At 40.4% G+C, this 27,537-nt stretch overlaps 1 protein-coding gene across 13 annotated transcripts in view; it reads right to left on the bottom strand.

Moving 5' to 3' along the window:
- Nucleotides 1-27,537, bottom strand: part of rapgef2b (Rap guanine nucleotide exchange factor 2b) — a 102,935-nt gene that overhangs the window by 38,240 nt on the left and 37,158 nt on the right. For 8 of the 13 annotated variants that reach the window (XM_075481886.1, XM_075481887.1, XM_075481895.1 and 5 more), the window contains exons 4-7: nucleotides 22,875-22,958; nucleotides 11,465-11,540; nucleotides 8,870-9,037; nucleotides 2,188-2,205 (exon numbers count right to left, since the gene is read on the bottom strand). In XM_075481886.1, the coding sequence (XP_075338001.1) occupies nucleotides 2,188-2,205; nucleotides 8,870-9,037; nucleotides 11,465-11,540; nucleotides 22,875-22,958 (346 nt within the window). Of the gene's footprint in view, nucleotides 1-2,187; nucleotides 2,206-8,869; nucleotides 9,038-11,464; nucleotides 11,541-15,648; nucleotides 15,875-22,874; nucleotides 22,959-27,537 lie in introns of those variants that run through there. The other 5 variants (XM_075481889.1, XM_075481893.1, XM_075481896.1 and 2 more) reach the window with 2 other exon arrangements.

The following is a 27,537-nucleotide window of genomic DNA, read 5'->3' as shown; positions in this document are numbered from 1 at the left end:
ACCTATGAGGCACTTTGCAGACTGTCTCGCCCCTCTCAAAAAATAAAAGGCCTGGATTGCATTGAACTTTTGAGTAGAAATGAAAAGAAAACTGGACCATATTTTGCAAACCTGACCTTATGGATGGTGCTGATAGTATCTTAAATAGTTAAGAAAAAGAATCTTTAACAGAGAAAGAGTCCATCACATCGTATGACTAAGAAAGATGTTATTTCTTAGAGCACATTCTATACAGTCTATATTAGTATTGATTCAGTGTGACTGACATTTAAATGACAGAAGGTTTAATAAAAATGTATTTTCTTGCCTCTACAACAACTTTTTTTTGCTGCCACGTCAGATATATATTTCTTTGTGGTCTCATAACTGACTTTTTCTAAATTTGGATGCATATGAGGGACTGTGCACCGACACATGAGGGAAAACAGTTTAACAAATGTACATTTTTAACAGTTTTGACATTTTAGCTGTTATCTATCCAGACAAGTCGGCCAGAGACTTTGATATCAGTATCTGTGGTATCTCATCTAGCATGGTCTGACATTAGCCCAACACTGAACCGATAAAATATTTTTCACCATCGATTGTTTACAGTGATTTTCGTCCCATTTAAGTGACACAAACAACACAAGGCAGAGGACCATGTTATCGCCGCCATGCAGGCTCATTATCATCGGAACAAATGTCATCTGTCAAGACTTTTCAAAACACTCAACTTTCAAAAAGGTCTTTGAATGTCAAAAGTGACATGAAAAGCACATCAAATGTCAGTTAGCGTGTTCTGCAACACTGGTAGAAAAATGAGCCAAAGCCAGTAAATGAGTAACTCCATCTCTACACTTTCACCAAGCACAATTTCATGTGGATTATTGAGTGTGAACTCTCCAAAAATATCTGCTCCATATCCTTCAAAGCAAAACGTTTGCCATTTGGCTATAAATATCTACAAACAGCGGTGATGCCTTTGTTGTCCATGCTGGAAAAGCGAGCGTGGGCGTTCAATTCAAAGAAACAATGGAAACCTTTAAATGCAGCTGCAAATGAAAATGCAGATTCACACACTACACACACTGCAGAAGATAAAAGGAATGATGACCCCCCCCCCCATAGTGACTACATTAAAAAAAATAATTTCACTCAGTAAAGATGAAGAAATGCAGGAGGTATGACAGCAAGGGGAAATGAAAAGTGTACGATGAACAGTTTTTGCTTTAATCGCTGCGGTTCCTACACAATGTCCATTCAAAAGCGAGGCTTTTGTTATCTCTGCACAGCTGAAGCAGAGCAGGTTGTCACTAAGGACAGCTCTAAAAATAGGAGCTCAGCTCTGCTGCTGCAGAGAGTGGCAGGTTTGTTCTCTCTGCATTTATCAGCAGGTATGACTGCTCAACCCTTTGAGCTCTGATCTTTTCAACCTCTCCTTAGTAATCTATTTCTGCTTGAAAGCTGCGGGACTTCATGATGAAATGCTCCCGACGCATGTGTTCCAGACATACTGGTAAAACCACGTTTCATTTACGAAATAGGTCTAAAAAAAAAAAAAACCTGCAGCTCTATGTTCTTCAAAAAAAACCACATCATTATTAAACAGAAATCCTCCAGTTATCACCACTGAACAAAATCCATCAGAGCCACGCCCCCACAGCAGGGATAATGATGATTCAAAGAGCCTTAAGACAGTCAATATCATTATCAAGCACATCAACAGAGAGAAACCGCGCACCTCAATCTACTAAATTGTTGCCATTATCTCAGTTTACAGCCCTATAAGCGATACCAGAGTGATGCTTATCATCCCTCTGTCATCACTTATAGCGTGATGAAGTTTGCTCTCAACAAACATGAATATTTTTCTGATCAAAAACAAGCGATGGAAGAAGAAGGCTTTTTTTTTTTTATTCTGACTCTCAATAAGAATTCATTTCATGTTGCTGCTGATGTTGTGGTAATAGCATTGGTGTGTGGAACAGGCTTCCCTTTTCATTGTTATCAGCATCCATGCCCGCAAACGGAAAGTGTTTATTAAGGAAGTCTGCTAGTAGCTACAGATAGGACGAATGGGGAACAACAGACGTAGATAAAACTACCAACATGAGCACGAACACAGACGGCTAGAAAACAAAGAACAGATGACACACACCGACACTCCACAGAAACAACAGACAACAGTGGCAATAGATACAGTACCTTAGGCTTATTGCATTCCTGGAAGCCAGGTTAAGGAGTGAGCCATGGAAAGAAGCAGAGGAGATGAAAGTTATCAAACGGCCACTTGTCAGTCGGGGATGTGAGAAATTGCAGGTGAAAGCTTCAGTTACATGTTAAAAAGAAAGGTATCCACACATACACCTGAATTATCATTCAGCACAGAACAAACATCTTTCCACTCAGCATGCCGGCTGACTACTGAACAGATCACTTCAAAGGAGAACGTCAACCTCTCGGCAGACAATAAGAATCGAATTAAAAAGGTGCCAAGAGTTAGAAAAATGTTTTCTAAATATGAAACTTTTAGAAATTTACCTACAGGAAAGCACAGGAAACTCTTTTCAAAGGAAATACTTCACTGACTTCTGTTGAGAAGCATATGGCTTCCCTTCTGTCCATGAGACCTGGAGAAAACATCCAATTACAATTTTCATGACCAATTCTGCGTTTGCGTCTTCAGTTGAATTGTTTTTGAGGAAGTCCAGCCCGTGGTGTGGTCCACATGAGTACTACAAACGTGTCACCCTTCTACATGAGTCAATTAGGCATTTTGTGTGTTGCCTCGCGAGGACGATGCTGGTGAGCATGCAGGTTTAAGCTTGATAAGCCTAGACTAAAGACCAGAAACAAGGATTACTTCTAATCTCTATACTGTCGATTCCTACTTGTGTTAATGTACTAATTAAACAAACAGGATATAGTGTACAAATCAGGGTCGGTATGTGGTTGTTTCACTCCTTTCTGCTGGGCCCAGCTTCATGAATGCTGTAAAAAACACGAGAGCAGCATCTTCTTATCCAACCTTTAACACGAGAGCCAAACAAAGCATGTCTTCAAGGTATGAAAAAGTCAGCTTTTGTGATTCCAGTTTGCAAATTTGATAGAAAATCAATTAATGTTCAAGCTGTCTGACAAAACATTCACAGAAAGTGAGACTGAAGTTCATTGTGCTGTACAGCAGCATACTCTACACAACCCTGTGGCACCAGAGGACAGTGGGAACCTCTCACGTTTTGGGCAACATCCTTATCTGCACCGAATCCCTTCCATATATATCTTAAAACAATTAAAAAGTAGTCAGCACTTGAGTGAGCAATGTCCTGGTGAAGGACACTCAGACAGAGCACATGACTGCTGGCTGTCACATTGAATGTCGCAGGGATTGAACCTGTAACCCTCTGATTATGGGGCGGCCTCACCAACCAACGATGCCTGGGTGAAGCATAAGAGTAAAAATATTGATTGCCTGCCTCCTGCTTCTTGTGTAATTATAGAATATCTATTTGGGGCCTTAGATGTTCTGTTGGCAACCTAGTACACCCAGAGGAAGAATATTATTCATCTGCTCAGAAGGTCAGGGTGTCATTCTGGGAAAATCTACCTAAAATGCTTAACTGTGGCACAACCAGGATGAACTAAGAGCTTTTCTAGAAACCAGCAGGAGTAAATGCTTGATTTTTGTCTCTCTAGAAAGGTAAAATGCTTTTTTAGTGACTAAACAGTCAGAAGAAATGTTACAGATTAACAAAGGTACCAAAAAAAATATTTCTTTTGTACATGTGACTTAAACACGGTCCGATTACAGATGAAAATTGAAAAGAAACAGCGCAAATATTTAATTCTTGTTGAATATTTAAGCCTGTGGACAAGACATGGGCGCTCCTACAGGATCAAAGGTGGTGTCAAGAAAAGCTAAAATCTTTCTTTTAAAATGAATGTATCAAGAATATTGCTTTACAAAACAGCAATTTTAATTGACAAGGGTCACAAAAATCCTGTTTTTTTAGAAGGATAACATGAAGTAGTGGATTACCAGGAAGTGTTTCAGGTGAATTTCCTCCTCATCAGTGATCAGATGGAAGGAGTAAAAGCAACAGTGGGGTAATGGCAGAAGAAAAAGGTTCAGGTTTGTAATGGATCCGATCTGCAATGAGGCCTCAGCAGCAGTTATGTTGTTGTTTCGTTGAGAGATTGACAGACAGAAACTGAACAAAGGCCTGAAGTGAGAACCTAAGTCAGAGTTCACAGAGAAAACGTGTGTGTGTTTGTATACACGTGTGTGTTTTAGCTCAACCGGCTGTTGATATTAGAGGAGGAGATAGTGCGTGTGAGATAAGGTGCAAAATGGAAATGGAGATTGTGAGCCTATGCAAAGGGGAATATAAAAAGATCAAATGTGTGTGCGTGTGTGTGTGTGTGTCCATCCTGAACAACGCACACAAGTGTCAACTCACTGCTCTGAGCACACAGGAGGCATGTGTTGAATCATAAACACTGTCCTCTTTCACTGCCCTGATTTATCCAAAGAAACAGAAATGCACTTTCAATATTTATCTTCATCCTTATGAATCCCAGAATTGTCTGCTTTGTTATCTAAAGATGGAAGACTACAAATGTATGCTTCGACCTCAGCTTTGTTCCTTTTTAGGCATTTATTTAGTCTAGTGCTGACCAAATATGACTAAATTTCCCCGCATACTAATCAACATGAATAGAATAACTCACGTCAGGGAAAAGGACATAAAACTTAGCTCCTTGAAGTATGTTTTACAATATACCTTAAATCAAAAGCTTTTAATGTCAACCAAAAAGGGGTTGGAGAGGCTTAAAACAGCGTATTAGAAGTGAAACCAAAGCTGCCATCTTTCACCTTCGGAATATTACAGAAGGCTGGTCCTTTTCTTTGCTCAGAGGAAGCTGAAGCAGTGACGCCAAGAGCACAAGAAGGAATTTGAGTTTAACATGTTCACCATGCTGCTGTAATGTGTGTTCAACCACAGCTTGAATTATGGCCTATCCATGTAATTGTTTGATTGACATGTCAAACCAGTTTGGCTTCTGCACCCTGTGCCAAACTGACAAATCTGACCAATTCGGACACAATGGCATCCGTCCTGAAGCCACAGAGCAGCTGACAGCCGAGTAGGATTATTTGGCTACTTGAATAATGCATTAAAAACAACTATACTTATAACTTTTACTCCCATCCATCACAAAGCATTTTTAGAGTTCTGCGATCTCGAAAACGGCCATACAACAGAACAGTAATCTAGCACTACATTAAATCGCTGGCAGAGCAAGAAAGATTAAAAAACAAACTGAATCCCATTGCCACATTTAATCTTAGGCTTTATACTGCACAAAACAATATAAATATATTATTTAAGAAAACGTCATTAGCTAATGGATGTTAATGTTAATCCCACTTCAGTCCTCAAAGTGATAAAGCCATCAATTTGCATGAATTCTGTTCTGAGGCCATGCTCTGCGTTTACTTGCTCAGTGAAAACCAAATAAAATTCACAACATACAGATGATAGCCGTGTGCATGAGCTTCTGTGTGAGCACCCCCACTGGGAGTCCCAGCACTGGGCTGGCATTACTTTCATATTTCAGCTATTAAACTGGCCCTCTGCAGAGCGGTTAATAATGACTGGACACGTTCAGAGTGTTTAGCCCAGGGACAAAGAGTTGATTCGCACAGCTGTCTGCTGGCACTCTGTGACCTCAGAGTTATAAAACAATCTCTCACTTGGAATGAAGGCCACTGCTGCTTCTGGCAAAGCTTTCGCTCTTTCAGAATCTGATGCAGCACCAGGGATGCTGGCTAGCATTGGTACAGGCACCAACGTAAGGTTTGAGAAAGATTTAAATAAGCGCTTGCATTAGGTTGTCAAATATGAAATACGTATTCATCGTTTGCGCTCTGATGGAGTGAATAAAATAAATAAATAAAAAAAAAGGAGCTTCAATTCTTCCACTGTTTCTTTTGACACCCGTGCTTCTTGTCATGGTCAGAGTTGGAGGACACATCATATAGATAAGGTTTCTGCTGCCACTCAACAAGATCCGCTGCTTTGTTTGAATTCCTTGAGTTTGGCTTTCATCTACACCGTTCAGATGAGTTTTCGTTTTCCAAAGAACAAGAGCAGGGTCGCATGCTACGTCAACAAGTCACTCCATCCTACGTTCCTATCTGTTGGTTAGTAGCCGTAATTGGTAGCAGAAATTTATCTCTGGCCATCTTTAAAGACCATTACAACTGCAGTCTTTGAACTTCTCTCACATGACTATTAGTAGTAACAATCAAAGATGGCAAAACAATTCTTTCATGTTGGTTGACTTTCATCAGGGACAGCCAGCAATCACACAGTGTATACTAGCCTTTAAATGATCCTTCAAGGATCAATATATAACAACAAAACACTGATCCACAGACAATTTTCACAAGTCAATTATTCTTTAAATATCTGATAACAGTTTGAAGCTTCTCAAATGTAAGATTGGATGTCTTCTGTTTTGGGCTTTAATATATCTGACTTTTAGACTGGTGACAAGAGAAGACATTTGCAATACTGAGAAGCAGAAATACAGATGTTTTACAGTTATAATTCATCAACAAAAAAAATGAAAAAAATCGTGGTTAGACTGCTCTTGGATACTGCACAGAGGAGCGTCATCGAGGCTCGTCTCTCGGTGCCATGTCACACATATCGTCGCACTGATCGGAGGTTACAGAATCATTTGCATTTGTACATTTGTGTGGCAAAGCCAGGCTAAGGTTTTCACACCTGGCTTCACATTCATCTTCCTGACAGTGACAAAACTTAGTAGCAGTGTTGCCACCTGGAGTATAATTTTCATGCTGCATTTCTCACCTCCTAGAGTTGCCTCGTGGAAGAAGGAAGGAAAGTCTGAATTGTGTCTGGCATTCCAAATGCTGGAGATTAGCTTTCTATGTCAGCTTAGCATCCGCCCAGATTCAGCTTCTGTCACTGCTCCCACTCCACCACTGTGTCAGCAGCAGCAAACTGCACTTCTGTTAAGTTAGCTCCCTTCCCTACTGTTCTTCTAAGTGCACTCGAGCAGAGCCCATTTGGGACTGCTGGTTGCCATGGCGCTGGCTCCATCCTTCCCACAGGAGTGGTACTAGAGCGAGGAGAGTTGAGTGCGTGTCAGGAGATGTTGGGCCATGAGAAAGTTCAGGGCAGTCTTGTGAATAAAAACACTGCGTCTGAATTTAGGGAACAGGGCGGGCCGGATGGAGGAGGAGGAAGATGACGTTTGCTGCATTTTCCCTTTTAAAGTGCGATTGTCTCACAATGTTCCAAGAAAGAAAGAAACGGGTGCACTGACATAAAACCCAAGGGAACCACGGGAATGAGGGGAATGCAGTGAAACTGTGCAGAACAGGAAACTGTGTAGAAAATGCATGCTGGGTATGTGCTTATTTTGTTTTGCTTCCTTCCGAGGGAAAGAAAGCACAGAGGGGCAAGAGCCCGGTGTAACACAACGGGGAACTAACCCCTTCTGCACTCAACTATCAATATGTTACCTCAACTGGATCACACTTTAAAAAGTCAACCAACAAAACAAATTTTATCTTGATTCTTACTTGAAAATAGGTGAGAAAATGAGTTCACTTATCTTTCAGAGCCATTTATCACTGCCAGCCCAACTTTAACATATAGATGGAGCCACAACAAACGGCAGAAAATTAAAAGCAATGGCGCAGAACCAAAGATGTCATCTTTATTACTCCTCTGTCAATGCCTTGCACCTGCAACATCCATAATTCAACTTAAGCAGTAACAGATAGTTACTTACTGACAGGTAGTCAGTCAGTCTTTGAGCTGCGGGTCTAAAGCAGAAAGATTTCCATTTTTCTACTGGAAAGAAAAGCCTTTTAAAACTTGGTCTCAAGTCCAGTGGGATTCTTAGCATTTATAGAGTTTTGAGAGGCCCGACATGCAGATTCTGAATTTGGCTGATTGAGATTGTTTGGAGGACTATAATCAACCGATATGGTACCATTTTTGTATAAATTGAACATTCTGACTGCAAATAACATTTTCATTTTCTGTTTGACTGCACTGGACAACGGGGCCTTTTTGCTCCGTCACCAGGAATCCAAAAAATAAAGTTCTCTGGTTGGAGAAGCTGTTGACTGTTCGATTCTGATGATGGACAGATCAATGAGTGCATTCTTATCAAAGATATGTAAGAGACTCCCATAAGTAAGTCCCATTCAAAAAGTGACACATAGTTGTTAACATTGTAAAATAATGAAACAACACACATTTAAGAAAAAAAAATGTTTGTAAGGCTCATTGAACCTGCATTGTTTAATTAATCAGCTGTCTATTTGTGTATGCACTCCAAGTTTGCTTTTGAATATCCCAAAACTTTATGCACAGCATGAATAAAGGACGCAGACAAAAAGGGTTCCAACGAATCAGGTACAGCAACAGTCATTAAAGAGAGTGACAGACAGAAGCAAGAAGAGTGTCTCAGAGCTATACAAATGTGCAGCAACTCTATTCCAACAAGGAAGAGTACAACGATAATTAAAAACACACAGAAGAATTAGGAAAACAGGTACAAAGAGCACCTTGTGGAGACAAGCGGGCCCTTCCCCAGGAAACAAGACTTCACAGCACACTACAAGTAAGGTTCAGATAAAGAGCAAGAGAGGACAAAGTTTACTAAACACAGAGCATAAATTTTCAACTGTGATCGAAGCAGGGATGCACAACAGATTCAGAAGAAGGAGCTCGAGACACAAGCGGAGCACAACACTGCGAGCAGAGCGTCACTGGAGCACACAGTGATCCGCCACAGCGAGGGTAAACACCAAACCGAGGCACAGGATGCAACTCACCGTGTGGTATCCTCGGGCTATGGGCGGCTTTCCGGTGGGGTACGGATCCACAGTGTCGATGATTGTCTGCCTCTCCCCTTTCTGGTTGATCTTCCGAAAGCGCCGGCGGGACTGTCTGTGCGAGGCTTGTCGCTGAAAGTACTCCTCATTTTCATCCATATAGTCCACCTGGGGGCGATGGGAAGGGAGAGAAAATGGGAGTGACTGTTTTCGTCTTCATACACACCCCCGTATGAAACAGAGAAAAAAAAGTCATCCATCTTCTCCTCCCTGCCTCCCGCCCTCATTGCGTAAAAATAGAAGTGTGTAAGTGGGCTACACGATGCACACCTACGTCAAAGAGCTCTCACAACACAAAAAGAGAGACGGGGAGGGAAAGGCACAGTACTGAGAGCGAGCTGGAGACACAAGCGATGGGGCGCAAAGTAACTGACAGGAATAGATAAACAGACACAGAGTCTAATGAAGTTTGACATGAAAGCAGAAACAGAAAAAGTCAGCTCTCCCCGTCTCCGTTAGAAATATTAATCTCAGTGAAATCATGTTGAAACAAACGTAAAAAAAAATGTCCGTGTGGAAAGTGGAACAGGATGCTACTTCAACTTCCAATGAAGTCATTTTGTACAGTTTCCAAAAATACTCGCTGCCAGGCGGCTTTGGTTCATGATGGAATGACATGTGAGCTCTTCGTGTTTGGGTCCATTCCTCCATCTCTCCTGATACTTTCACTCTGGCTTCACATTTCATGGCGCTCAGCCTTTGGGATTACGCTGCTAAAAATCGCTCACCGCCTTACCGACCGCTGCCATGACAACGGCAGCAGAGCTGTGTGTAAGCGAGGGCCTAAAAATTGCGATTGAGTTTCTAATTGTACTTCTCGGAGCAACACGCATGTGCGTGCACTCAGTATGGACACGTTAGTTTGCCCGTGTTCATAACTGCAGGTGTGAATCTGTCTGGGTGGATTTGAAACTTGTAGCACGGAGGCTCAACCTCGTGCATTTCTGGTCCAGCAGCATAAAGCTTTTCCTCGGTAATTATAGAGTAGGTTGGAACCCGTAATACCAAAAGGGGTTAGGCCAGAAAAGCGTCTGCAGCAAGCAGAACAGAGGGTGTTATTACTGAGGGGATTGTGTGTTCTGATAGAGGTTCGGGGAACAGAAGCCTCCAAATCTACACTCATGGAGACGCAGTAATGATAGCAGGAGATCTGCCGTGACAACTGATTGTTATTTCACACAATGACAAGATGCGGGTCATGTTTGAAGTTTTCCTTGAAAGAAAGATGACAGTAGGGCTTGTTTGTACTTGCAAGAAATGGTGGTTATGGGTGTGTGCTTGTGCAAGTGTGTGAGATTCCAAGTTTGAATACCTTCTTTTTCAAATCCATGTGTCAGCTTTAAAAACGGAGTTTCTCCACATATGGCTCACCATCATAGCCTTATCATATGGTGTACCAGATGTCGAAGGTATGATTTGTTTTTTAAATTAAATTCAAAATGACAAATTTCCAAACCAAAACTCCAATTGTCTATTTTGAGGTCTTAATTAAAGACACACACATCAGAAATTCTTACATAATCATTTGATTTTTCACCTGAAGTGACAGTAAAAGTGACTCTTTAAGGCTCTGGGCGGATGGTTTGGGAAAGGAGAGAAAAACAAAACGTGCATAATGAAAGTCGTTGCTATGTGCCACACTTATATAACCTGTGATTTATCTAGCCTACAAGGAGGTACCTCCCTCAAACTAAACTCTACCACGGTTTCAATTCAACTTTTAAGGCTTTAACGCATGACACATTTGAACCTGCAGGTTTTAAGGTCAGCCTCCCTTATGTCGCGTGTCATATGAACACACCTCTCACAGCAGCTGTTTGAATATGTCTTTTTGTCTCAGCATTGGTACACGGTCACCTCTCAGAGCACTTTGGAGGGACATTCAGGCCTCAGATGGCTTCTGTTCAACAGATGATTGTATTGTGCTGCCAACTTGGCTGATGTGTCAAAGAAATATAATTTGTTCTCTTCTACTTTTAGCAAATCCTTGCCTGGACACAAAACTGGACCGGGTTTTCTTCCAGCCTCTGACACAGGCAACCTCGCAGAGAGTGCTGAAGCTATGACAAAAGCAGCTGTGTAGAAAATGCTGTAGTGAACTCTTAATAAGTGACACTACAGTCGCTAAAACAGCAGCATAAGAAAAAAGAGAGACTCTTAAGGACTCTTTCAAATTATAGTACGAAAATCATGATGATTATCATAACTTTTTTTTAATTTCAAGACAACAGAAGATAAACTTTAGTCTTTTGAGTCCCCTTTAAAGGAAAGGCTGAATAAGACTTTTGGACCACACTTGTCACGACAGAAAGGAACCAGAGTTAGACACTAGAGGTGGTAATAGTTGAAGTGTAATCCATTAAGACATGATGCAACACATACGAGTACTTGTGCCAATGTTTAAGGGAGCTGCATTTTTTTTGTTGTTGTTCTACACAGGAAAATCTTGGTCAAAATAATCATGCACGTTGAGAGTGTGTACATTCGCTAAAACTCAAGTTATTGCATGTTAAAAATGTGAAAAATGATACTCACCACAATCATTTCTGAGGGTTCGAGGACGATGCACTCACATCCACGTCGCAGGCTTCCTGCTGATCGCTTCCCAAAACTAGACGAAAAATGATGAGAAAATAAAACGATTTAGATGTCAGGTTACCTGAAACCAGCGGTGCTCAGTCCTGTTGGTTTTTTTAACTTGAATAATTTGTATAGGCATAGGTATATTTCAGGTAAACGTTCACATAAGCAGCCACAAAAGCTCTGAAAGATCCCAAAAATGTTTGTGTGAGCTTACATAGCTCTGCCCAGCATTAAATATGTAGTATGGAATTTCTGCACATAATCTGACACAGAATAGCACCAAGTGGACAACTCCTCCTTTCAGTTTCAGCAGGGAAACACCCGCCTCTGGAAAAGTCCACTCTCCTGACGTCACAATTTGTACAGTATGCCTGACTCCTAACGAGGGGGGAAGTGAGGAAATATTAAAAGCAGCAGAGACCAAAATGTCTCAAAGATGGCTCGCAGCCATGGAAACTCTGAGCATGTGCAGATCCAAGTAGTGGGACAGCGGGAGAATGCCGCCTTTGTCCACATACGACCCCAATGTAGAGACACAAAGACATCCTTGTTTATTATTTTTAACATCTTTCGATTCAGAATGTGACCCATGTCTCGTTTGTTTGCTCACCATTTTGTCAGATAAACTCAAGTGACCACAAGAACCGATTGCCATCAAGTCCGTGTGTTTGTCTTGTGTTGTTCTGCATTATTTAGATTCAAGAGCCGAGATATGTAGAGTACAAAGTGAAACATTTTTCCAGCATTTTCATTTAGACGGGGTGGCCCAGATGATGGAAAAAGAGAGAATTACATGATCCAAAAAAAAAAAAAAAAAAAAAAAAAGTATCTCTATTTTTTATTTTTTTGGATTGATCAGCAATACTTATATTATAATAACTTGAAAGTTATTTGCACATCGGCTACCTTTTCAGGGGTAATTAGCCTTCTAGAACCCTTGACTGAAAGTCAGTGGGCTTAGAAAAAGTTGGTTGTAGTCTAAATGTAAAGATGCTGTAATCAGCATGGCCTTTTTTCATCATCATCAAAAATAGTGTCTAATGTAAATAATAATAAACTTTATCATTTATTCTATGACGTGCTTTCTTACTATACATTTTTTACCGAATTATTAGATTTCATTCTTTTAAAACTAAAAGCTATTTGCTCGGTCAAAGCCTTGACGAATTGTTTGGACCCTGGAAAGATGTGTTCATTAATAAAGAACGATATGAGGAGCTTTGGTTTATTTAATTAATTAGGCTTGTTGAGACACTTGTGTCATTCTGTGAGTGATAGAAACTGAGGAAGTCCAGGTGTGAAAGTTGTCCTCGGCGCCCACAGATGAAGTGAGCAGTGAGTGGTGGTGTGTGGCTACCTGTACTGAGGCTATATAGGTGGCAGCCTTCATCAATCACCCTGACGGGAGCAGGCCTCAGACACAGCATGGCTTAAATGCTTTGGAGCTCTGAGCTTGTGGCTACATGTTAGATGTACAGCTCGCTCAGGCTTGGAAACAAACATCAGACAGCTGCACGGTCGGTATTTCACCTGCCACTTTGTTAAAGAGCATATAATGATTTTTTTGTGGTGCCTTTTATTTTCTATGAGTTGATTCAGCTGGCTCTGCTTTTCTCTTTCCGCCTCCTTTCACAAGCCTTTGTTGGGTTTTTGTGTCTTTTTTTTCCCGTTTTGTCAGCTCTTCTGTTGTTCATCTGTCAGAGCTACAGTTATACGGGACCAATTTGTAAACTTCATAATCAAAACAAATCATTCCACAGTGAAACTCAAGCTGAGATACAGAGAGGGAAATCAAAGAAAGCACAAGTGATAGGATAGACCACAGCAGTCACGGCAGTGAGCGGGTTAATGCTGATTGCTGCTGTTTGCTTTGCCTGAGCTTCTGTTTAATGCTGTTGTAACTCTGCTTGTATCCCTGACAAACACAAGCCTGAATTTCACCACAGGGGAAAAATAGAGCAATCCGCAGAGCTTACTCAGAATCTTTACTCCCGTTCTCGCAAAAAGACAAATGCTGTAATTCTTTTGCAACTACTTTCCAGCAAAGATGATTTGTCAGCTGGGCAGCTGCTTCAGAGGAATAGACGAGTGCTTTTGATCTGGTTTTATGGATGTTTGGAATCACTATCAGCACTGATCCTGGTGAGCCTCCCTTGGCTTATTCTGATGTAGGAAAAAAAAAAAAAGTGTTTCCACCCATTTACGCATCACCGACACATCAGGCCACCAAATGCAAACAGAAAAGTGACATGTTCAATCATGTTCCTCCATTACATTCCTGACATTAGTAGTTCAATCCTCCATTTTACAGGAGACAAACACCACTGGCAATGTTGAGATATTAAAGCAGGGATGACAAAGAGCAGAATGAGAATGAGGTTTTTCTTGTTGGAGCTTCCTATACTCAAGGATTGGTCATGAAAGTACTTTGCAGGCTCATAACTTATATTAGGCAACAAATATTACATATCTCAAAGAAAAAAACGGATTCCTCCTGCGATTGCTTGCAGTGCATTGATTGGGATGGTGTCACACACAGTAAAGTCTGACCCATGAAAAAATACAGTTTTCATTATTACTTTTATGTAATGTTGATCCTTCTTTTGTCTTTCTGTTTAGCTCGTAAACTGGGTCGATACTATAGCTGCTCTGCAGAACCAAACTTCTATTCCTGGTGTCAATAAAGGTGTGTCTCTAAGAGGTAATAAAACCCCAGAGGGTAAACTGTGCAATCACACACCACTCGCTAATTAAAAAAAAAAAAAAAAAGGGACATTGCTTCTATCTCTAGTCTTTAATCTCAACCTGGGGTTCTTTTGCTTCAAAGACTAAAGCTGTAACTCTTCTCTCCGTTTCAACCCGTTTTAGAAATTTTTAATCAACCAATCAGGCTTTTTTTCCTCAGCCAATTACATTAAAAAAAAAAAAAAAAAAAAAAAAAAAACACCTGCTGAATGCTCTGTCATGACGCAGTCCAGCTGGTTTTCCAACAATGGCCGGTATCTCAATTTCAAACTGAACCCAGGAGTTTTTTCCCTCTTGATTGACTGACATCTCCCCTGCCTTGGCGGCCATGCATTCCTCTCCATTATACAACAAGCCTCAACACAACAAGCGTCAGGAATGTCATTCCACATGCATCACCAGCCTTTCACTCTGCCGAGCCCACCGCTGTAGCCTCAGATCCACTCTGCAGACTGTTTGAACCTGCGCAATGCTCAATCTGCATCATTGGTCTTATCTGGACGGAGGGGGGTCACTGTAGTAAACCATTTAACTAAGTGGCAAGAGGGGTCACACCGGCGTCTTTAAGCCACCAGATCCTCAGGGAAGACAAAGATTAAACTCCCTTGTTATGCAAGACTTTAGACCCAGCACAGACCAAGAGGAAAGGGGATGTCAGGAGGAAGGAGGTCTCGAGTGTTTGGCCACAGTTCTGGAGTCAATGAAAAGCACATTCTGGCTTGAAGCTCTCATCAGCATCCTGTCAGGCGGGAGCTGACCATCCAACCACCTTGCAAAGATAAACAGAATTCCTCAGAGTAACAGCATGATCGCACCGCACGCATACCACGAACCGTGGCCCGGCCATCCCCGAAATAGAAGTTGACACCGCAACCAAGAATGTACGAATGACTCGTGACTTTGGCGTCCCGAAATACAACTTCCCTCACATTGTGACGGCAAAGGGAAAAGGGCAAAGAAGAAGCGAGTTAAGTGAAGGAGCATGACTCTGCAAGCTGGTCTCAACTTTTCCCAGGTGCAGCCATCATTCATTCCTGCATCTACGGCGCATCTTTCATTTCCAACACATTTTCTCTCCAGATAGAGCTCCGTCTTTGTTTTGGTTTCAGAATTGGCAAAAGCTGCATCTAACCCTCCAAACACGAAGAGCACACACCCATGACTGGCGGCACACTCTTCACACTGACAAATCCAAAATAACATCAAAGCCATGTTTCACATTCCAGAGTTGACGGTTTTATAGCAACCAGCTCCCGGCTGGGAGGCAAGCCCAGCTTTTATATTACAACCAAGAACTCTGGAGTGTCGATGAAGAGCCCAAGTGAGATATTTACTCATGTGTTTGGGTGGAGGAAGTTAGCAGCAGCAGCTGCTGTAGTCCGATCACTCACCCCCAACAATCCAAGCCGCTCCAAGAGTGACACAGCCACCAGATAAGAGGATCCCTTCTTCTAAAATACCCCTTCTTTTAGTCCAGAGAAAGTCTGACAAACACATTCCAAATCCTGAGACCTTGGTGTGACTGTGGCATATCGTCCTGCACACATCCCAGTGCTGCTGTCTGAGATTTGTGTGTGAGAAATGGGACTGTGTGGCTCTGGAAGTGTGTGAGGATCAGCTTATGTCCAATGGCTCTGCCCCCTTTCTCTTCCTCCCTCCCTCTCCCGGTGTAATGTGGGTCGTAGACTACCGCCAGCATTCCAGCGTACGACTCACTCCCTGCTATAGTTACAAATGAGAGAGGGTGGAGTTTGTGTTCTTTTGTTTGTGTGTTTATGTTGTGATTAGATGTGGCTATCACGTCCTTCTGTAAATGATCTAATTGCCGAGTTCAGATTAATTATAAATTTCAGTTTTAAATCCTTAATGCGTTGACTATCTTACTGTCCCTCTGCTTTAAAATAACATAACATATTATGTATTTCACACATCTCAGATGAGTCGAATGGGCTTCTATCCATTTAAACGGCTAAAACTATTAGCCACCGAGTGACATTTGTCTGCTCGTGATCTGGGGCTGGGATTTCTGTGTTGAACATATATCTAGATTAAAGCGTCAGAGTCCTCGTTGGCTTCTTAGCAGAGATTAAGTTGTTCTTTTTGGACATGTCCTCAGATCAGTGCTTTCTCATTTTGAAATTAGACAATGAAATAAAATGATAACATTACACGTTTGTTTACTGCAACACTCTGGATGTGCTTTTGTCGTTTATTTACGACAAATATTCCTTTAATTTTTGATTGCATTTAGCTTTTGGTTGAGTTTAAATCAACTTGTTTATTTATCTCTCAGTAGACCAAAGTGTTGAATTGAGAAGGACTGTAACGCCAAACAAATATATTAGCCAATTCTTTTCTGTATTGATTTTGTTTTGAATGAGGTAAAGATAGAAATATCTTTATATTGTGGTATATTGTGCACACTTACACGGTCTTTAACTCTGTAAGGGTTCTATAAAGTGCTATACAATGCATCCACACACACTATGCTGTGGTTTTTGTCTTCAGTCGTAATGGACGTGTTGTAGGGAAGTGTGTGCTGTCAGTGTTGTGAAGGCAGTTTAACATGTGGATGCACGAGGGATTGATTGCTCCATGTAGAGGCAGTCGTAGCTTGTAATGACTTGCAAGTGCAGCAAGATGTAATGACAGACAGTTACATGTGTTATGGATTAGACTTATAAACTCCTTTATTAGTGGAATAATAAACATAGTGTTAGAGGGAACAAACTAACACATGAACAGCCTAAACTTATTCTATCTTTGTAAGTTGCATTTATCATTAATAGTAAAGCCAGACAAATTGCGGATTCAACACTTTCCACAGTGCAGCTTTATTGTGTTTATTAATGGCACCATTCCTGCCAGATGAATGCTCATTTATTTCAGTTTGCAAGACCTTCATTATAGCTCAGCTACATTGTTAAACAATGTTTAAAGCCTCAAGGACAAAGCCTAGATAATAAAACATAATCAGTATTACTTTGAAGAGTGGAAGTCAGCTGACTTCACGCTTTATATCAGAAAAACATAACAGACGCCAACTTCCGGGAAGCTATTCTCTTATAATTTTATGTGTCAACTGAAGTTTTTTTTTTATATAATACAGGATTGCTTCTCAAAAAGTCAGATGGCATGGATCCGTTTGTGCTGACTCATATCCATTGCCAACAAGCGATTTTCATTTTAAATATGCTGAAGCTCAAAAAAAAAAAAAAAAAGAGGAAACGACACCACAGTTCATTGTCAACATACATCATAAAATAGTCTTTAAAATAACATTGTGAATATCTACAAAGACCTTTGATCCTGGTTTTAAAACAATGAAATCCATTGTTATCATAGGTTTAGTTTACATCAACAAGAGTAGATTAAAAGTCTTTTCAAGCTATTCTATTTCCATAAAATGTTAAGAATGTCAACTAAACCAAAAATAACGGAAAGATCTACAATTAGAGAATAAGTTACCCCTGGATTCCTTCTCCGGTGTTGCGGGGGACTCTACCATAGCTGCTGCTCCCCATCAAAAAAATGACTTCAACTGTTCCTTTCCAGCAGGTCACAAAAACAAAAATGATCAGGCTGACATCGCTCCGCTAACCAGGTTGCTGATATGAGGCTGGTCAGTTCAGAACTGTGGTTTTAGTTTCGTTTGCCAAAAATAAGGGATGATGATCAGGAATCTGTTGGGTCGATGACCAGAGGTGACGTCCCTGAAGCAGTCTGCTCCTAATGACTGCACTCAGCACAATGGAGGGAGGGGAAGTAAAGTCCTAGTGGGGTTAATATAGTGTGCATCAAGGTGGAAGTTAACACTTTGACACAGAGGGAAACTGTTATTGAAATCGTAGCTAAAGAATAGAAATACATGTGTTTCCAGTGCTTTGTTTCAGTAAAGTATCTGTGGGTCCATCTTACCTAAATGTGGAAATAAACCAGAGGTAAAAACTTTTCTGAGGGAAAGATTTATCCTGCACACCAACAACAACTCTGTTCCATATTTCAGCAGATGAAAACCCAAAGATGGTCAGACCAACAGATGTGGGACATCTGGGAGAAAATAGTTTTAAATCTTTTCTATTTTTTATCCTGTGAAGTGTGACAGGAAAACTGATGCAACAGATGTCTGAGTTTCTGTGTCGTGTTTCCCTAACAGGGGCACAGAGCACGTATGAAGAAAAAGATGACTGTTTTCACATGGACGTGTTATCTCATTTAAGACACGAACACATTAAAAACAGATGCATGCATCTCCCCCTCAAGCCCGATGCAATGCAAACTTGTTGTTGAGGTCATCCTTCTCAAAACGCTGTGATTTTGCATTGAAATATTAATGAATAGAGGAGCAAAGAGAATAATTTACAATAAAAGCGGAAATTTTCTCACATGCTTTTTATACGTTCATGTTTTTTTGTTTCGTTGGAAGCTCAGGTTTCAAGGTCGTTTCATGCAACAGCTTTTAATGAAGTGCTCATTCTTGAACATGTCTTTTTTTTCAGGCTAGTCTAAAGAATTTTCTTTCCCTCATGCTCCGAGTAAAAAAAAAAAAAAAAAAAAAAAATCTCCACTTACACCACAGTTTCCTGTTTTTGTCAAATCTTTATTCTCAGGGCTTTTATGGAAGGGTTTGTTCATATCTTATTCATAATCTAATTGAGAGAACATTTCAACCCAAAAACATTGCAAACACTGTTGTTTTTCTGGCTGTTGACAGTCTTTGTGAAAATTTGTGAAGCGCTAAAGTGAGATATCCAAAATCTCCTCAGACAAGAGCTGTGACTCCAATATGTCTAATATTCAGAAAACGTACGCAAAATAGCCAATTAGTTCGTTATACGATGCCACATTTGCAGATTTAAACATACAACTTCCAGAAACACTTGCAGTAAAAGAAAATAATGGTGTCAGCACAAGTAATCTATCATAATACAGATATCATTTTCATCCTTTTCATCTGCAGTGCCTCATCTAAAGTAAAGTTGTAGCAAATTCGTGAAAAATGCAGACGTGCAATGTTCCTATATATAAACAAGTGCATAAAGGTTTCGGTCTAAAAAAAAAATAGCAGAGAAAAATATCCTTTCTTCACTGCAGATTTAAAACAATTGATTTCAGGATGTCTGTCATCATTAAAAACAGCATCAGGTGTTGTGGCTGTCAAGTTGAGCAATCACATCGGTCATTGGAACCTTATCAATAATTTCTGTCAGGAGAGATGGGGCTGTAATGGTTTGGTATGTATCCATCGAAAAGAGATTTAACAGTAAAAGCACCTGCATGTAGCTTAAATCTGTGGCCTTCCATTTGTGAAAATTATTTTTAGTAGGTTGTATTCAGTTTCCTGCATGGGTAAAATGCAGCACACAGAACTCCAGCTTCTTCACTTAATGACTGAGTCATTCATCTTTCCCTGGATCCGATCTCACAGTAGCCAACGGGGAGGGGAGCTGAGACAGAATGATGGAGACATATCAGGTTTTCAACCTTGTAGCCGGTGTAGATATGAACAGCCTTTTCTGGGCACAGCCTGTCTGAAACCCAATTCCAAAACATCTTTAAAAGCTTCAGGAAGTCCCTCTGGACTCAATTCAGTTCCTTGTGTCACAACCAATTTCCCCTCAGAGCCATTTTGCCCCCACTAGTTCTCCTCTCTATGGACTATAGATGTTATAGTTGGGCAATTCTTTTTTTCTATTGGAGCAGACTCATGGCAGCATGTAATGGGAAAAAAAAAAAAAAATTCGAATGATGAAGGAGGAAATTAAACAATAAAACAATTGGCTTTGATAAGCTGCTAACGAGGCAAAGTCCTAAAAATATGTTAGATTCAATTTCATGAAATGATCACGAGGTGAAGCAAACCTGTTCATGCTGAATTCTCACAAATACGCATCCAACTGTGTCATCAGACAGCATCCGCTTCGACTGACAGCATATTAACTGATCATAAAACCCGGAATAAAGCCACGCTATTGCAGAGCTATTCATTCCTGAAGGGAAAACGTACGCCGCCGTTCAGAGCCGAGCACGTTTCCTTACCCAGATGTCCTTGAAACTGTCCATTTGTGTAATTTATAGAACTTCTGCTTGACACAGGGGAAATGGGCTTTGCTTCATTTCCCAAAAAAAGACATCAGAAGCTTAGACTGTCCCATTTTCAAAAATCCCTGAGATTTTAGGATGATGTTTTCAAATGCATCAATTTGAGATCTTTTTAAAAAGCCACCCTAAATCTGAGAGGATTATGTCAAGTTTTATTATATTAAGAAGTTTTGTAAGTGGAGCGTCACATTATGGGAACACGGGTACGAAGCTTGCCCTCCAGACACTTTTAATAAAAGCTTTTCAAAGTGCATGCTACAATTCGGGATTTTAAAACAGATCAAACGCTTGGAAGTTGTATTTTGTTGTGCTGCTGCTGCTCAGCTGAATTATGCAACAGCAAATATTTTGTTGGGGTCAGAGAAAGATCATGATCTGAGGAAACAAACACCCCATTTCTCTGTTTGTGACAGACACAAAACCACAAGTATCCAATTTCAAGCATTTAAATAAAAAAAAAAAACTCATCCCAAGTATGTAAGAATTAAAGTATGTTTTGATAAGTTGCATAAAATGAACTCATATACAGTTTGCATAATGCTGCTCGCCCAAGTAAGAATTTACAAACTTAACATTTTTTCCACCAAATTTCAGGCTAAATGTAGCCTCTCCTTTGCTGGATATAAATAACAATATGCATAATATAAGTTTTATTGCAATCAAACCATTTTAAAATGATACTGTAAATTATTAATGCCCGATCTGGAGTCTCTTTTAATTTATGAGCCAGTGACAGTGATGTGTCGATATCATAGTGATCCCTGCCCTTTACAGTAACATTAAGGTACTTTCCTGGAAACTCTAAAAGCAGCTGATGCATGCAGTTGATGCATCATATTCATAATTTAGACAAGAATGAGGAAATGTGACTGCCCTGAACAAAGCATTTGGCACTGAACATACTCTGAACAACTGCGCCATTTATCAGCCCCTTACATTCTTCATGCAGCAAAGTGTATCCCCAGACAGGCTTCTTTGCAACATATGCTTAGTAAACACTTTCAGGGCCTTCTCCTCTGTAACTGTGGTCAGGCATTAACTTTAATCTGCCAATACCTTCAAATCCCCCTCAGGCAGCACGTGCACATGTTCACCTTGGCAAAACTGAGAAGGTTATATTTAAGAGGGGACCGGCATTTTTGGCGCATTTCCGATCGAAACCTGCATTTTAAATGCCTCCCACGTTCATATGAATCCGGAGAATGACCGCTGGTGACCCCCACTGTACGGCCGGAACAGTCCTACTCCACAAGCCAAAGTGATGGCCTCAAGCTCTGAGTGGTCGTAGGTGTGTTATGCAAGCCTGATGGATAAAAAGATCATTGTTCAAGACGCCCACAGAGATGGTTCATGTAACAGATCCACTTGTGAAATCGCAGCTCTTTAACATTTGGGTTTTGGCTTCGGAGGTGGTGATCACTGCTGTGAGCTGATGGTCGAGAACTGAAGAATGAATCTCAAGTCCTCTGAAGGTGCCAAAGATTTGCCACATTTATGTTGATACACTTAAAATGCAGATGTATGATGTCGCTGCCCATGATCATTTAACTTCCCCTAATTATATACTTAGGAAGAACTATACAGAGATGTTTGTTTGAACAATTGTAATGTCATGCTTTCTGAAGGCTTAGCATTATGTTTCTATAGGATTAGCTCTGTTGTTTTAAAGGACTACATAGCGTTTGTTAACTGGAGGTTCAGTACCCATGTATTTTTCTGTCTGCAGAAGTTGCACATGCATAAGACTTTTCTCTGAGGAGGAGTGTGTTTTCTTTGATCTTCTTACTGGCTTTTACATTACAGATACCTCTGAAGATGAGTTTATTTACTCGAGTGTAGCAATGCTTTGACATGTTGAGGCCTAAGTCTTGATAGAGTTTATGATATCATGCAGGAACAGAGAAAATTTATGCAAGAGAGATACTAAAAACGCTCTATTTCTGCACACCAGCGGGTATAGGACTTTATGTAAAGAGATATCCTGGTTATAAATGTTTCAGATATATTTTTTCTTATTTAGTCAAAGTGCATGCATATTTGTGATATTTTTTCATGCTTTACTTTCTGAATGAAAGTTATGTTGAGGCCATCTCCTGGCAACCTTCTCTACATTTTGTTTGAATTGAGATGTGAGGAAATTTTGGGATTTTAACATAAATTGTGCAGATATTTCAGCAGATATGTGAAAAAGTACATGTTATTTGGCACCCAGCTAAACTTGATGTGAATACATACAAAATAAATAAATGACCTTTTGTAAATATCCAGTTGAAAACCCACGTCGCTGGCAGCTGTGGTTTTCTTTGATGGAAGGGTAAATTTACTGTATTTTTCCATTCAAAAAGATAATGTTTAGGCTAAATGTTTCCCTTTTAGAAAACTTGCAAGCAAGCACACACACAAAGTGGTACTAGTGATGGTCGTGGGCTGAAAAGATCTGGGTGGGAGAAAGCTATTCCGGAATGACTGTGAGATCAGGCCATCCAAACAGCCCCTGATTGGCTGGTGATCTTACCTGCTTCTGGGAAGAAACATGGACTCCTTGATGAAAACTGAGCCGGATAACAGGATGTACCAGCAGCTTCCAATGTCGTCAGGACTGGAAAGACACACAGAGAAGCACAACATTAAATATAATAATTCTAGAATTTCCTTTTGGGATGAGTCATTTTTCATTTCATTTCATATAATGATTCTAAAATTTTGATAAAAAGAGGCACAAATAACATCATTACACATAATGAAGTGAACTGAACTTATGAAAAATCTGCTAAAGATGAGTCTATGGCGAATACAATCAGAAATCTGATCATTTTCCAATTTTCACTCTCTCTGAAAATGACATATTACCGTATGCTTTCAGAGTGTATTTTGTCATTTTGGGACTCCGCCTTAACGTGATTACTCAGGCCTATATGACATTTTCCCATTAGAAGATACAGCGCAGTTCGACTCGACACAGTTCCTCCCTGCTTTACTTTCCCTCACGTACAGTACGGGAGCTCCCACCCACGGTGAGGGCACACCTACAGCTTATCATCTCAGCATGAGTAAAGCTACAGCGACACAGACCAAACCCACAACTTGACTGTGGGTGTGTGTTTATTACATTCAGGGCTCCGAACCGGTTCAAGGAACGAAAACGAAAACCGAAAACGAACGGAATTTTACGAGGAACGGAAACGGAAACGAAAACGAAATGGTCTTCAACTGTTCCGGAACAGAAATGTTATTCTAAAATTCATAAAACCGGTTAATAACGTTTTTTTTCGTTCTCTATATATTTTACAAAAATTCACAAAAGCGTAGCTTTTGTCAAGGGAAAAAAAAAAAAAGACTACTTCCGGTTGTGCGTTCACTTCGCTGCCAGCTAGGCTCAATGCAGGCAGCTGTCACGAATCACTTCCTTTATCCACTACTTAGTCTAGTTATCCACTAGTTATCCACTAGTTAAAGTGATGGTTCGGAGTAGATTCACCCTAGGGTCATTTGAACCGTGACATCCAGCCAAGTAGCCCACCCGAAGTTTTTCCGATCTTTGCCGAACATCAGCCGAGTTACTGAGTTATCCCGAATAGCTTAGTACAAGCGCTAACGGACCCTGGCAGTATCTCCAAAATTACCACACTAAAATCACATGCCATGACACCAAACTTCTACAGTAGTACAAATATGGTCTGTACTCACAAAACGATGCATTTGGAAGTTTGTACATAGTCCAGGAGTTTATTATTATCAACACAAGCCTGATAGCTTTTCTGCTGCTAAAGCTGCGTCAACGTCACTTCCTTGATCTGGGAGCTTCAAAGTAAGATGAGGGTTGATCTACTACTGTAGACAACAAAGCAAGGCTGCTCAATTTCTCCATTGATAAAATAAATCCACAACTCTACAACATAAAAATTCATGTAGAATATAGCATATACTTTGTTGTCTACAGTATTAGATCAACCCTCATCTTACATTGAAGCTCCCAGATCAAGGAAGTGACGTCGACGCAGCTTTAGCCCATCTGAATGTTTTTGGATGCTGCCGGTGATTTATTATTTTTGGGCATAGAGCTACGGTGTAAATCAAGGGCAAATACTAATGAGTACGTCTATTCTAAGGTAAAGTCCACACACGTAGACTTGATAGGCCCGCCAAACACTGCCGGAACGATAAGAACGAACAATATTTTACGTTCCGAACCGGTTCGGGAACGATATGTTGGTGGCGGAACGCAAGAACCAAAACGTTAAACATGCCTGAACCGTTCGGAACGGAACGATTGAAAAATAATTTCGTTTTCAAGCCCTGATTACATTACATTGATTTAGCTGAACCTTTTATCCAAAACGACTCATACTTGATAAGTATAGAGTGGTTATTACACTGAATGAGTCTGCAACAGGCTTTTAGTTCATATGAATATCTCTTGGAAGTGAGCATAACTGAGCAACGGAGCTCAGCGGAGAAACAAATCAATGCGTCTGTACCCGGAGATAAAAAAAACAAGCGTATGTGTTCATTAGACATCCTGCATACAAATGAGATACGTGGGATTTATTGTGAAACTGATTTTTAATCGACTTAAACCAGAAAGGGAGGTGTGTCATTGAGTGTTTGCTGCTGTGGAGAGCTCTCTTTGAACGATCAGCACTCTGCTGCGTTTCCACGTCACCATATCAGCTCAGCTCGCTTGGAACCTCGACTGAGGGAGGCCCGAAAAAAGGGTAGCAATTAGTATCAGTTACATAAAACCACCTACAATGGACAGCAAAACAAAACCATACCATACAGAACTGCACTGTATCATGTCATGTAAGAGCACCATTAGTTGAGATTCTGCCCAAAGTAGGAAACATTAGCTCTGGGCTTTTAAAGGTCCCCCCTCCCCAATGCCCACTTTCTTCTGATTGGCCAGCTCCTGGAAACCTAACAAAGAGCAGCATCCAGTGCTTGTGAGTACCACTTCATCCTGTTCTGTGCAAAGATTCAATCGGTATGATAGGATTTGTTCAAGCATACAAAGGAAAAACTAGAAAACTTTGCTATCATAACCTGTTTACTGTATGACGTAATGTTGGACCTTTTCTTATCGCTGTTAATGTGAGACTGCCTCTATATATGTGTCTCTTAATAGTCATAAGCATTGGAAATGCTGTGTGTCATGATCTAAGATTTGCTTTGACGTTTACAGTGCAAGTGCAGTGACCGAATTTTATAAAAGGAATAAAAGGGAGAAACGTGAGACAGAGATGTGTGTTGGAGATGGAGAGATAAAGCTATGAATGAACTGAAGACTCATCTCTTCTCCACCCACAGACATAACCCTGCCTAAACACACAGACAAGGAAATTAGGCATCACAGACGCAGTAAACTCAGACTGACCCATGAATGATGCAGCTGGTCTCTACTAGTAAACATCTGCACACAGAAACCTCTCTAGGCTTTAATATTATTTTCGGTTCCTTATAAAGAACAAAGTTCTGCCAAGTGGAGAATTTATATGGAGCTAAACAACGCCCTGCAAATAGTTTTCAGAAATCTAATGTTCAGGACTGTTGCATAAAACAAGTCTGGCTTGTAATGCTGAGAGTATATCACAGATTTCCCATGATTCACTTTGTTTTCCTTCACATGTAGTTGCTTATTCCTCAGCCTTCATTGCTACCACAAAGGTTGCAGAGTGATGGTCTCACAAGTCTGAGCCCTCTCAACTTGGCACTATTAATACAGGATTATCAAAGAGGAGGAATCTGTTAACCTACTCTGCATGTGAACATATTTTTAATGTTTGCTTTCATCAAAGCACAAATCAGCCTGTATACTAAAAAGGTAAACGCCACATGCAACTGCTGTGCAATTCAGTTGGATATAATGGAAAAAAATTGCCCTGTAACAAAATGATGTGCGATCTGTGAGGGACTTTTTCATCTCTGCATAGATTCTAACAAATAGAAACTTATTTGATTATTCTCTTTGAATTATCAAATATTTCACCAGCGGGTATATAAGTAGCCTACTTCATTCTTTGAACATCTAAATTTTATCAGAAATTAAAATAAAATCAGGTCGAGAAAATGGTGGAAAAAAGTGCGATTATACAACCTGCTTAAATATGTTACCCAACAACTCTCTGACGGTAAAGAGGAACAACAAATTCAGAGAAGGAAGTGTTCACACGATGCGTAACACTGATACCATCTTTATACGGTAAAGGAAACTGGACATTCGCACAAAAGTTTTGACAATGGAGGATAAAAATAGGCACGCTGGTGACATTCTTAACCACGAGCAGCATAACACCAGCAAAGGTTGTGGTTATTGTACAACACATTCTGACTTACTGACCCAGTTTGGAGCCTTTATTTCATAACGTCTTAAATGTTGACTTGACTGAAAAAAAGAAGCTTTACTTACCGAATGCATTATGGTAATTCATTGGGTTTTAAAATGCTGGTGATAACTCTCATCAATCCTTAATGCGATAGTTAAATAATTCAGGAGAAGCATTTATTCACATTTTACTGAAAGCTGGATTGTAAGGTACATTCGAAGCTGGTTAGTGTTCAATTTTGTTTGTCTTTGAGCTAATTAACAATACCAGTCGACAGAAATCAATGATATCCAGGAAAACAAGGAAAGTCACATATTTTTATATTACAGAATAGCAAATTATGTTTCCAAAAATGTTCAAGCTTCCATCTTTTAAAGTGCACGAAAACACTTCATGTCAATCTGCACCAGCTCAGATTTTAGTGTTGTACTCAAGTGAGCTCAAGTCGCAAACTCTCTAATTATCTCTGCCATAAATGCGCAGCATCAGCTTTACAAGAGGATCAAACGAGTGCTTCTCTGCATGACACCTCCACCCGCCTGTTTACCGTTTGGTGCTTTGAGACGTCACCCCATCACTGAAGATGAACGTCTGCTCATCGAGCTGAAATTAGGCCTCGCACTTAAAAGTGCTCTGATCTTAATAAGCCGGCAACTTAAGTAACTATCGCAGAGCTTTTTCCTCCTGGTGTTAAGTGAGACTTTTTAATTGAAACCAAGGGAGGAAAGAGAAGAAAAATCAATGACCAGTCACACATCAGCGAGGTGGGATCGCTTTTTGCTTACAGAAAGGTAAAGGCTGACTGCTCTTATTATCCACCTGCTCCCACACGGATGCATAAATTCACACCCGGCA

Source organism: Odontesthes bonariensis, chromosome 13 (genome assembly GCF_027942865.1).
Source record: "Odontesthes bonariensis isolate fOdoBon6 chromosome 13, fOdoBon6.hap1, whole genome shotgun sequence".
Taxonomy (NCBI): domain Eukaryota; kingdom Metazoa; phylum Chordata; class Actinopteri; order Atheriniformes; family Atherinopsidae; genus Odontesthes; species Odontesthes bonariensis.
Note: the sequence above shows the minus strand (reverse complement) of the source record. Positions and strands in the feature narration are given on the sequence as shown.